Here is a 12,685-nt window from a genome sequence, read left to right as displayed (position 1 = left end):
ATGGTCTAATTCTTAATTAGATATAATTTTTAGTGATCTAGGAAGTGGAGGTTCTCATAGATACCATTAGTCAGAAAGATATAAATTTGTCATGCTGAGAAAACTTGATTTTAAGAAGCAACTGTACTGGGGACTATTCTGATTTCTTCTAATCTAAACCATAATCAGTGGATTTCACTGCCGTTATCTTTGCAAATATCTCAGAGGGTTAATTCAGTGTTCTGTGAATATATAAGCATAATATAGAACTACTGAATATACAATATAAAGTTGTGCTGTTTTAGACTTTATGAACTGTGTCAATAAATTTCCAAAAGTAACCTTCTGCATAATGTGATTATGCTTTGAAGTATTAAAGTTCTCTTTCTTGAATCATTTATTTGACATTTAATCTTTGTCTATTTCTGGAAAGGATTTGGGATGAATTTGGATTTGGAGAAGTCTCCTAATAATAACAGTGTCATTACACATTAGATGTAATTGTCGAAATTTGCTTTATCTGTATGAATTACTTTGTTCTGCAATTAATTTCTATCCCTAAAACAGCCACTGGTTTTATGTTTGCAGAATACATTTCCAAAACTACTCCCTTGGCATCCTTTTCAGTGGTTAAGAATTAAATTTAGCTTTCTAATTTTCTCCTACTTATAACGTTTGAAGATAAATGTAAGAGTGTATTTTGAATATTCAACCATTAAATCACTTGGTCAGTTTTTCCTAGAATGACATATTTGAATCATCTTTCTTATTTTCTTAAATATTCAAGTTTTTAATCAAGAAATAATGCCTCTCAGTCACCATTTTGTTTTCTTTCAGTTTATTTCTTTGTTAGATTTCTATTTTTGTTTCTTTCATCCTTTTTTCATTATCTTTTTATCTGAGCATTTCTCCCTTTCTTAATTTCTTGAGTTACATATACTGGTGTTTGTTTTTCCTGAAAGAATTGTACTCTGTAATTCTTAGGATGAAGAACTTGTATTTATTTAGGATTATGTATATTATTATTAAATTTATCATAAAACTTTCTTTCCAAAGCAGCTCAGACACAGGAATATGTAAGAAAGGCCTCTTAAGAGTCTGAAATTGATCTTTCTAAACTGTTACAAAAGATATGATATATATATATATATATATTATATATATATATATATATATATGGTATTACTAAAATGCTAGTTGTAACAATGAATGAATTTGTAAACTAAGAAACATCAGGGATTAAAAGTTCTCAATGAATAATGAAATTTCTATGTGAAATTTTTATGATATCTTGATTACTATAGAGTGTATTCCCTACCTAGATGAAAGATAAATAAAAATAAGAATAAATTGTATATTTTCCTCTTTCTTCCCATTGCCAGATGAAGCAAACCTTAATTAGATCCCAGTTTTCTTGTACCTATAAAGATGACTGCCTGATAAGTAGGAATACATGGAATAATGTTGATTCAGCATCAAAGCCATTGAATGTTCTTCACATGGAAAATGACCTTTCTGGTAATTGACCTTATGTGAGCAATTAAATAGCAATTTAATTCCAGTATAGGGTTTTAACTTAAGTAAAACTAGATTTTCCCCTCACAAAGTATAAAATGTGAAATGTAAAAGTGTCTATTTTTAAAGACTTGGGCTTATTAAAAAGTTAAATCTAAGTACAAATTTATAGACAGGAATAGGACACAGTTTGATTTAACTAAATGTATTTAAGAAATAACTCTTACATTTAAAGATTTAGTGTCATGCATTTAAACAAAGCGAATATTTGTAGGGATGAAAGTGATATGGTAAAAGGAAAAATAATTCTATTTAATAATAGACAAACATGGTAATTAACCATACCTCTGACACGCTTCCCATTGGCTAATCAGGGCGATATGCAAATTAACTGCCAACAAAGATGGCGGCCGGCAGCCTGGCAGCTGAAGCGAACAGGAGGCTTGTTTGCTCCAGTGATGGAGGAAGCCAAAGTTCCCCACCTGCCGCTGCCGGCCTCTGAGCTGCACTCTAAGAAACAATGTTGCAATTGTAGAAGCCAAACAAACCCCAGAAACCTGCTTTCAGCCAGCCGGGCCTCAGAGCTGGAGCTGCAGCAGTGTTTCAATTATAGAAGCCAAACAAACCCAGATACCTGCTTTCAGCAGCCGAGGTCTCAGAGCTGGAGCTGAGCCTCAGAGCTAAAGCCGGCTCTCAGTTCCAGTGACAGCCATAGAAGGTAAATAAATCCCAGAATAAAAAAAAAAGAAAGAAAGAAAGGAGAGGTTGGGAGCTTCAGTCACCCACCAGCCTGAAAACGGCCCTCAGCCCCTCACCCAGACTGGCCAGGCACCCCAGTGGGGACCCCACCCTGAAGGGGGTGTGACCAGCTGCAAACAGCCATCATCCCCTCATCCAGGCTGGCCAGGCACCCAAGCAGGACCCCCACCCTGATCCGGGACACCCTTCAGGGCAAACCAGCCAGCCCCCACCCATGCACCAGGCCTCTATCCTATATAGTAAAAGGGTAATATGCAAACTGACCCTAACAGCAGAATGACTGGGAATGACTGGTCACTATGACATACACTGACCACCAGGGGGCAGACACTCAATGCAGGAACTGCCCCCTGGTGGTCAGTGTGCTCCCACAGGGGAGGAGCTCTGCTCAGCCACAAGCCAGGCTGACGGCTGCTAGCACAGCAGTGATGGCGGGAGCCTCTCCTGCCTCAGCAGCACTAGGGATGTCTGACTGAAGCTTAGGTCTGCTCCCCGCTGGCAGGTGGACATCCCCTGAGGGCTCCTGGGCTGCCAGAGGGATGTCTGACTGCCAGCTTAGGCCTGGTCCCCCGGGGAGCGGGCCTAAGTCAGCAGGTGGACATCCCTCGAGGGGTCCCAGACTGCTAGAGGGCACAGACTGGGCTGAGGGACCCCCCGAGTGCACAAATTTTTGTGCACTGGGCCTCTAGTCTATAATAATAAAAGCATAATATGTTCATTAGACCAGACTTCCTTCTGGACAACCTTCCAGATGAAGTTGCGGCAAGCGGGGGCCGAGGCAGGGGCAGGAGCCAAGCCCCTTGCACGAATTTCGTGCACCGGGTCTCTAGTGTGATAATATAGGCGTAATTTATAGCATTATTTGAATACAAATCATAAATTTTTTAATACTCTAGCCATTTTTAAAGTTTATTATAAAACTCTCATGTGTAATAATACTAAATATTATGTAATTCATTACCTCTTTTCATCTTGCATAACAAAAGGTGTAAATTCATCTGTTGGAAGACCAACAATTGGAACAAATCCTGGAAATGTTCATCTGGACAGAAGTAAAGATGAAAAAGTAGAAAGAAAATCCAGTAGTCTGACAGGAAATAAAAACTCCAAAAGGAAACAGGTGCATTTAGATGATGAAAACATTCTCTGTGATAATGGAAATGAACCACCCCAATATAAAAATGTTAAGATACCTAAGACATCAAATGATATGCAGAATAAATTGGATGGCAAACTAGCCAGAAAAGCAAAAAGCAACAAGTGTGCTGCCAAGGACAAATTGATTACTGGCCAGACAAAGTTAACTCAGTTTTTTAGACTATGAATTTGTTTTTTATGTACTTTAGATTCATGTATGTATAAAATCATTCACCAAAGGCATGTACTTAATTTTTAAGAGATCAAGGTGTAAATTATGATGCTTTATTGTTATTTTTAAAATTCTTTATTGTTTAAAGTATTACATATCCCTCCTTTTCCCCCCATTGACCTCTCCCCAGATACTCCCACCCCCTAGCACATGCCCTCACCCTGCTAATGTCTATGTCCATTGGTTATGCTTACATGCATGCATATAAGTCCTTTGGCTGATCTCTTACCCACTCCCCCATCCCCTGCCTTCTCTCTGAGGTTTGACAGTTGGTCTGTTTGTGATGCTTTGTTATTTTGGTCTCTAGAGCATATGTAAGATTAGTGTGTTAAGCATTGTTTAAAAAATACAACTAAGTCATAGTTATGCAGAATACTCACAAAGTTTAATGTACAAATAAAGCATATCATTTAGGTTAATGATATCTCTTTATACTGCTTTCTTTTAAAACAGACATTTAAAATAATATGTCATAGTAACATTAAGAGCTTTTCCCCCCAACAGGCAATTAAATGATTTTGTTTTCTTCTGAAAAGATCATGTGGGCCAACAGGTATCAGACTTGCCAACACGGTCGATAGACTCGTCCCAGCATACACCTGATCACTGAAAGAAAAAGAAGGGTTTAAATTGTTTAAAGGACTATTATTATACACAAAATTTATTAGAAATGAAAACAATAGATCTAATATAGCTAATTTGGAGTAAATCAAAATTATAATAACTAATTAAATGCTTTTTAGTTCCACTTATTTGGCAGGGATCACTTAATAGAAAAAAGTGTGATTGAACTATGGTCTTATTTAATTTTGTTATGATTGGATCCAAATTCAGTTAAACTCAGAATTCTATTTTATGGTACTAAGACTTAAATAATTGAATTTTAAAAGACTACTCACTGTCAAAATCTCTTCTTCCTATAGGAAATTTAGCTGAGTTTTCTTCATCCCCAGTTTCTCTCTTTTCTTGTGTTGATTCAATATTCTGAACTCCATTCTCAGCTGGAAAAGCTACAGATCCTTTTGGCGCAAGATCAGGTTTTATAGCCAGATTCAGTTGCAGACCATGATTCAAGAAATTATGTTTAGAGCCTGTGTTCTGTAAAAAAAAAGATTGATTTGCATTTTTGCTGTCTTATTTGGAATGGTAATATAATATAGTTGCATGATATTCTTATTGATTAATTCAAAGATGACTGTTTTGACTTTTCAAAAATATCTTAGATATTTTTAAATGATGAGTTGTTGTCCAGGATGAAAGAACAACCTGGTATGTATGAAATTTCATCAGTTGCCCTAATGCATATTATGGCTATTTGCATGTACTTCTGTTGATAAAAGTATCAACTTTACTTTCTAAGCATCCATAACAATCATTCAAATAGTCATTGAAATAAAGGACAAGTCAGATTGCCACTTACCCTTGAATTTTTGTTTTCCTCATCATCCATGAACCCGCTCTCATCATTTTTATATTGTGCCAGGGAAGGAGCAATGACTGATTTTTCTGCAGTATCTTCCTTCTGAAAGGCTTTACCCAGCCTAAATGTGTTAAATACCATGTCATCTTCTAAATTTCTCATGGACTTGGATGCTGAAAGTAAAATGGCTTGAGAAAGCAAAGACAAAGTTAGTATCAATGTGTAGGAGGAGAGACTCATTTTTGCCATTCTTAGTTCGATGTTTGCATGGAGCCAAAGATGTGTAAAATGGAGAAAATTTTCTCCACCTGCTTCCTGAATGATTCCTACCTTTATATATATTTCCAGCCTGAATGGAAAGCACTTCAAAGACAGACTTTCATCACTTCAGAAGTGATTCATCAGGTAGAGCTAACCTTTTGTTTAGCCGCTAATACCTACATTGTTTGGGTTTTAGTGGCATATTGTTTTGTTTTGAGTGGGAATTTTCTCAGAATCTGATTAAGATCCTTGGTAGAATGCTCTCTGTTGAGCAGATTATGGTCTCTTGAAAATGGGTGGTAATTAAGGAAGACCACAGGACATCAGGCTCTCCATATTCTTAGTGTTTGCTTCTGTTTATTTTCTGGTTAAGATATTAAAGCCAAAGTTATTTCGCTCAATGATGATAAGGATAAAAGTTTTATTTACTTTTAATCCTGATTAAGTTGAAATAATCTTTAAAAATGATTTTCTTTCATAAATGCTTGATATAGTAGTCTTTGATGATTAAAGTGTATATACCTCTCAGTACGAACAAAATCATTCATGCTATACCTAAAATTGACCTGTCAGGTGTGTTTCATCTCTGCATTTACAAAAGGATATTACTGATATTTACTAATGAATTTAGCAATTAAAGAATAAGCAGTTCATGAAGAGAATACTTATGTGTTCCTTAACTATTAATGTTGGATGATGAATGTATTGTATGATTTTTAATTAAACATTTCAGAGTTAATTTCTAATTTTGACCACAATGTGTTAGAGAATATATTCTTGTATATGTCTTCTGGCACATATGAGCAAGCGTTTTTCTAGGGTGTATTTCTAGGCATTAAATTGCCAGATCATGGAGTATGTGCATGTTCAGCTTTACTGATGCCAAGTGTTTACAGAAGAGTAGCAACCAATTTAAGCTTTCACCAGCAGGCTATGCGAGTTCGCATCACTCCACATCCTCGCCAATACTTGGGTATCTTATTCTCCTTTTAATTTGTATTTTCCTAATTACCAAAAAGGTTGAGTATTTTTTTGTATGTTTATGAACCATTTATCTTTTCTCTTACATAAAATAATTTTGGAAAAAAAATACTTGTCCATTTTCTGTTGAGTGCTTTGTCTTTTTCTTATTGATTCATGGGAGTTCTTTATGTAGAAATCCTGGATATTAATTCTTTGTTAGTTACATGTACTCTGAGATCATTAACATATTTTTATATAGTCTAAAAGTTTCAATGCTTTTACTTTCACATTTAAATTCTTAATTTATCTAGAATAATGTGTATGACACGGGATATATAATTTTACTTTTTCTAAAGGTCCTTATACATTTCTTGAATAATTCATCCTGTTCCCACTAATCTGTAATGTCAGCTCTGCAGTACATCAAGCTTTTATGCACGAGTGGGTCTCTTTCAGAACTCTTTATTCCACTGCCAAATCTAGTCTTAATAATCAAAACTTTAAAATAGTTTTTGATATCTGGTAAGACAAGTTTCTAAGCCCCCTAGTCACCCATCAGTTTTTCTTCTACAGCAGTTCTTTGGCTATTGTGCATTTCTTTTCTATACAAATCTTCATATCAGCTTTTCAAGTTCTGTGAGAAACCTTGATGGGATTATGAAGGATATTGCATTGTTTCTGAAATTGATTTTAGAGGGGAATTAACACCCTTAAGATAATTTTCTTATCCATGAACGTGGTACTTTTCCATATTTATTTAGATCTTTATTAACCTTTTAATAAGATTTTTCTTGTTTTATTCGTAAAGGCTATATATCTTTTGAAATAATTTAATTCTTTTTTTAGAATATATTTTATTGATTTCAGAGAGGAAGGGAAAGGGAGAGGGAGATAGAAACTTCAATGATGAGAGAGAATCATTGATCAGCTGCCTCCTGCACACCCCCTACAGGGAATTGAGCCCACGACCCAGGCCTATGTCCTTGACTGGACTCAAATCTGCGACTCTTCAGCCCACAGGCCAACACTGTCTACTGAGTCAAACAGGCGAGGGTGAATTCTAATTCTTTATAATTTAATTATAATTAACTTTTTATTTTCAGTTATTATAAGTGGTATCTTGAAAAAGTTTACCCTTTTCTAACATAATTGCTGATTTGTACACATGTAATTGATTTTTGTGTAGTGCTCTTTTTTTTTATTAGTCTGTACAAGTTGGTTCTAATAAAATATTGACTACTTGTTACAATCAATTACCAAGATTTTCATTGCAACAGTATTTTCCCACACACATCAAAATTTGTAAGGAATATGTCTTTCTCAGATTGTCATTTAGTGTTTTTATCCCAACCCTCAAAACACAGACATAGGTTTTTGAATATCAATAAGCCATTTATGGAAGTCATAAGATACAGCTATTAATAAACATTACACAGGCTACAATGGACAAACACCACTAACATTTATGGTAAAAGGTCTTGGTTTAAAAGTGTTAAGTACTAACATGAGCCAGATAAACACACTATTTGTGTCTTTCCAAAACCAAAATGGGGAAAACCTTATTGCCATTATGCCAAACACCACATAACTAAAAAGGCTGCATTAAGGGTCGTGAATCCAATGTACATGTCATAGAATTAAAACTCCAGTTAAGCACCTGAACTACTCATTGAAGTAAATTAAAAAGTAAGATCAAGCTTCTTTAATGTATCAATTTTAGAAGCATCATCAGAACACAGATTTAATTATAAATTGGCCTGGACCATATCCTATAAAGAGAATTTTGCTTAGTACCAAAAGAGAATCTATCAGCAAACATCCTAGGAAAGCTGTGGAATCATGTTCTTTGTTATTCTTGAATAAACTCACCAGGTTGGATATCTGTAATCTCCCAGGGGTTCTAGGAGCTCTACATACCAATTAATTAATTAAGAAATTGATAGTATTTAAGCAAAAAGAAGACCAAAAGTAGACCTTATTCTCACATATATTAGATAAGTGGATTTTTAAAAATCACATGATAAATGGAAATCATAAAACCAAGTGTACTTGTATTGTAAAGGTACACCAATTTTATGTTATGTAAAAAACTAGACTGCAAACTGCATGCTTACCATAACATTTTACTTGGGAAAGCCTATGAGAGATTTCTTGTAAATATTTATGCCATGATACAAAACACATAACGTGCGAACTGCAAGGTGCCTAAAATAGCAGTTAAAAAGCTTATATACAGAAAGATGTCACTATCTGATCAAATGTGGCATTTCCTAGAGTTTATGGCACAGAACAGTAACCTCCACAGGCTCATCCTCCATGGCCTTTTCCTTGTGTGACAGTTTGACTCTCTTATTCTGGTTCTCACTTTCCCACAGTCCAGTGTATCAGTTTTGTTAGCCTTTCTGACAACTTACTTTTGGCTTTGTTGTTCTTCACTATATAATTTTTCTATTTCACTAATTTTTGCTTTGTATTATTTCTTTAATTTTTTGAGGTTTATTTTGTTCTTTTTCTAATTAAAATGGGAGGGACAGCTCATTAATATTTAGACTTTGAAAAATTAGCATTTAAGGCAACAGGTTTCTCTTTATGCATCATTTTTGCTAGTTCTCACAATTTTGATAGGCAGAATAGTCACTGTTCTGAATTTTATCATTTTCATTATTATTTTCTCTTTGACCCATCAATTACTTAATTTAATCTCTTATATTTTTTATTTTTAAAAGTTCTCATTGGTTCTTTTTCAGATCTGTCTGGTCAATTACAGTTTTCTATTTTTTTTTTTTCATTCAACATATTTTTAATCTTTTGTTTTAAATCTATGACATTTATTTATTTTTAAACATTTATTTTATATTTGTATTTAATTGTTCAGTATCTGCTGACTTTGCCCATCTGATTCTGCAGTTTGTTATTTCTGCTGATCTTAGCTCATGGTGTCTTCATCATGCGTTCAGCAAATTTTTATTTTGTATGTATATTTAGTAAACTGTATCTAAAGGAATTTTTGAAATTCCTGTGTTTGCTTCTGCCAGGCACTGGGAGCAAGACCACTCCAGGGCAACGTTAAGTTAAAATTAGAGCTTGAGGCTTTTCAGGCCACAGTCAGTGCAAATACCAAAGGTGGTGAGTATGCCTTTGTCATTAGGAATTCTCAGGACAATATATACCTTTTTCTCCACACTTAACCCCCTTCTTTCCAGAGCCATTCATTCCAATTTAGGCATGTTTCCTTCCACTTCCTGGATTTTTTTCTAGTTCCTTCCAGGGAGGTGGGGGGCGGGGGTTCCCAGCATTATGTGAGAGTTTCTGACCTGATCCCTCATTTCATATGCTTTACCTTTTGTCCCTGTACAAGTGGGTCATTAAAACTAGGCACTAGGTCACCAGCAATTCATAGAATCTCTCAGAGCACATGCTGGTTCTAACCCTTGTTAAACCCTGTGAAATATCCTATTTTCTCTTTTCTAGCCTCCAATGGTCTTCTTTATTTTACCACCAATTCAGCCGTACTCTCTATAAAAGATGTTTTCATCTAGCATTTTAAAGTGTTGTTTACTGAGAGGTGTTCTCTGTACAACTAGTCGGCCATGTTGCTGGGAATGACATTTTAATTCATTCTTTAGGGAAAATTCTCTCTGTAAGTGAGTTTGAGTCCATTTGCACAAAATATATCTGTAGTGCATGTTAAGTTATTTCCTGTAAGAATTATATAGGGCTATTTTTTAAGTTCTGAACTGGCAGGTTAATATTCTGAAAGAATTCTTCAGAGATGGGTATAGTTAGCAGTTGATTCTCTTGGGGACTATTTAAATCTTACTTGGCATATGTTTTCTGTGAATGTACTTATAAGACTTTGAAATTCTCTGACATTTTTGTTCTTTCGGCTTTTAAAAAACTTTTTAATGTTAGTTGTGCCCTGTTTTTTCCCCCCAGGGTTTCAACCTGTTTTGGAGGTGGCCTTTTAATCTACAAAAGTCCTTGTCAGTGGCGACTTTTTTTCTTAGCTGCTGGTCTGAAACTATAGTAAATATCAATAATTGTGTATTTTGTTTTAAATTTCTACTGGGTGAATTGTTTTGGCTGATCTTCACACAAAATCTGGACCAAATCCAAATCATTTTGACAGTTTAGAAAAGTTGGTTAATGTTTTCTTTCATATTGCTTAAATTGTCATAGACTCTGAATATTATGAGGTTTTCCCATAATCATTTAATTATGGAGATAGTTTCCAGTTTTTTTTTAAATGATACTTTTAAAAAAATGTTGGTTACTCTGATGTGCAATGGAGCATAGATTTATTTTTCATTGATGCTGAAAATTGTGTCCCCGAGTGATAGAAAGGAACTTTGAAGAAGAAAAACTATTGCCAGATGGGCTTGGGTGGTTCAGAAAACCTTGGAAAGGCAAAAGGTTTATATGAAATGTGACTTCCATTTTCTGAAGACCTACTACTAACATCTTATATTTGTAAATAACTTGATTGAAATTATCTTTCCTCCAATGAACATATCTTTGACCATGTGATAACATATCTTTGGCCAAGTAAATTTATGCAAATCAAATACTATTGGTCATTGTTTTCCTGAGAACCCTGAATTTTAACCCATTGTCCACCATAAGCATCTGTAGACACAAGCAGTGGACCTTCCCCCCATGCCACTTGCATCTATTAAAAAAAAAAAATGTTTCCCTAAGTGGCAGCCCTGACCAACTTTAAAATCATTTTTCACGAGACTTTTCAGCTGAAAATATTCAAGAACACCCAAATTGTGAGTAATATATTTATTTTTATAATATTCATTGCAAATTGACTTTTTAAATTAAATTCAAAATATCGTGGCGTGTGGGGATGGTTTCCGTTTTGGATGCATGGCAGTTTGCCGGGCTGACTGGCAGACCCTGAACGATGGATGAATGGGTACTCTGTCACATGTTTCTGTGAAAGAGAAGCTAAGGGGTTAGTTGGCATAAGGAGCCAAAAAGGCCCAGATTGCCTGCCTCCTTAGGTTTTTATTGTAACAACAGCTTGAACTAAAATGAACCTCTAGATACAATCCGCACGGTAAGCATCCTTGAGAAAGCACATGCATCCTTTAAGCAAGACTAAACATAAAGATTCTAGTAAATTTCCTTTTCCAAATTACTTTGTGCTTGTTTATTTTGTAGCAACTTATTACAGCACATGTTTTTCGATTTCAGCATTTATGGCATGAATAAAATTTGATGACACACACACACACACACACACACACAAGATTCTAGTAAAACACCTGGGGGTTCAGACTTGTTTGGAAAAGTCAAGGTAGGAGCTGCCGCCTTTGGCAAGGTCACCCCAGAAGCCCCTGGCCTTTCAGAGAATCCTCCTTACAGACATTCCAACCAAGTCCTGTGCTTGCCCACAGCAGTTAACTGGATAAATGGCTAATTTTATGAGCCTAAAAGCCGAGATTGCTTACTTATATTATCAAAAGATATGAGAAATTTTAGAATTCCTTCCCAAATGTATGCAGCAAATAATCTATATACCTTCACCTAGATTCTACCTTTCATATTTTTCTACCCTTGTTTTTATTATTTATCATTCTATCTCTTAATCATCATATTCTTTTAATGCATTTCAAAATATATTACATATATCAGAATACTTTCCACTAAATACTTTAACATGTATAAAATTAACCAGAATTTAACATATTTATAATTTTTTCTTTTAAGGTAAAAGTTATAAAAAATAAAATGTACAAATCATAAATGTACATGTGCAGAGTTTTGACAAATGTCTACCCCGGTGATTCCTTTCAAGGTAAGACATTGCCATCACCCCAGAAAGTTACCTTTTGCCTCTTCATAGTTAGTTGCCATCACTCCCCCAAGAAGTAATAGGAAATCTAAACATTTCTTTATCAAAGAAATTAAATCTGTAAGTTAAAACTTTTTGTCATAAGAAAAACTCTGGGCCCAAATGGCCGCATTGGTAATTTCCAAGTAGTAATACCAATCCTACAAAAACTTAGAAAATTGAAAAAAGAGGAAACAGTTTCTGTAGTAGCTTTGTAATGTATCCGGTTGCCTAGGCCGAATTACATTTTCCAAAATTTCCTTCTCTTTATCTGTACATTTCTCTCTCACTCCTGGGGTAGGTGTATGGGTGTAGTTCTCTGATAAAGGGAATTAGCTGTCCCTTCAGATATGAGTTTGTCTGCCCTCATTGGTTTCAACTTGTGCTTGTCCTTGCGCTTCCCTACTTTACATCCATCTTTCCTTCCCAACTCCCTGCCTTGTGGACTCCAGCATCAGATGGGACAATCTTAGGGACACTGAATACTTGGCTTACACAGTTGCCTGTGATCAAATCCCGTGACAAATAGTGTAGGCATCTGTTTGTATGTGTGTATATGTGAGTGGTTCTGCTTTTC

General features: G+C 35.2%; 2 protein-coding genes across 5 annotated transcripts in view; one reads left to right on the top strand and one right to left on the bottom strand.

Annotated features, from left to right (window-relative positions):
• Window positions 1–4,240, top strand: part of PARPBP (PARP1 binding protein) — a 44,225-nt gene extending 39,985 nt beyond the window's left edge. For 3 of the 4 annotated variants that reach the window (XM_059681829.1, XM_059681828.1, XM_059681830.1), the window contains 2 exons: window positions 1,362–1,497; window positions 3,240–4,240. In XM_059681829.1, the coding sequence (XP_059537812.1) occupies window positions 1,362–1,497; window positions 3,240–3,577 (474 nt within the window). In that variant the 3' untranslated portion in view covers window positions 3,578–4,240. Of the gene's footprint in view, window positions 1–1,361; window positions 1,498–3,239 lie in introns of those variants that run through there. The other variant, XM_059681831.1, reaches the window with a different exon arrangement.
• Window positions 4,241–4,513: 273 nt separating this feature from the next.
• On the bottom strand, window positions 4,514–5,291 carry PMCH (pro-melanin concentrating hormone). The gene is made up of 2 exons (XM_059681836.1): window positions 5,043–5,291; window positions 4,514–4,720 (listed from the first exon to the last, which is right to left on the bottom strand). Exons 1-2 carry the CDS (start codon window positions 5,289–5,291, stop codon window positions 4,514–4,516), a joined length of 456 nt encoding a protein of 151 aa, XP_059537819.1.
• Between the last annotated feature and the right edge of the window lie 7,394 nt (window positions 5,292–12,685).

The sequence above is a fragment of the Myotis daubentonii genome, chromosome 2 (genome assembly GCF_963259705.1).
Source record: "Myotis daubentonii chromosome 2, mMyoDau2.1, whole genome shotgun sequence".
In the NCBI taxonomy this organism is placed as follows: domain Eukaryota; kingdom Metazoa; phylum Chordata; class Mammalia; order Chiroptera; family Vespertilionidae; genus Myotis; species Myotis daubentonii.
The sequence above is the reverse complement of the archived record's forward strand: the minus strand, read 5'-3'. Positions and strand labels throughout refer to the sequence as shown.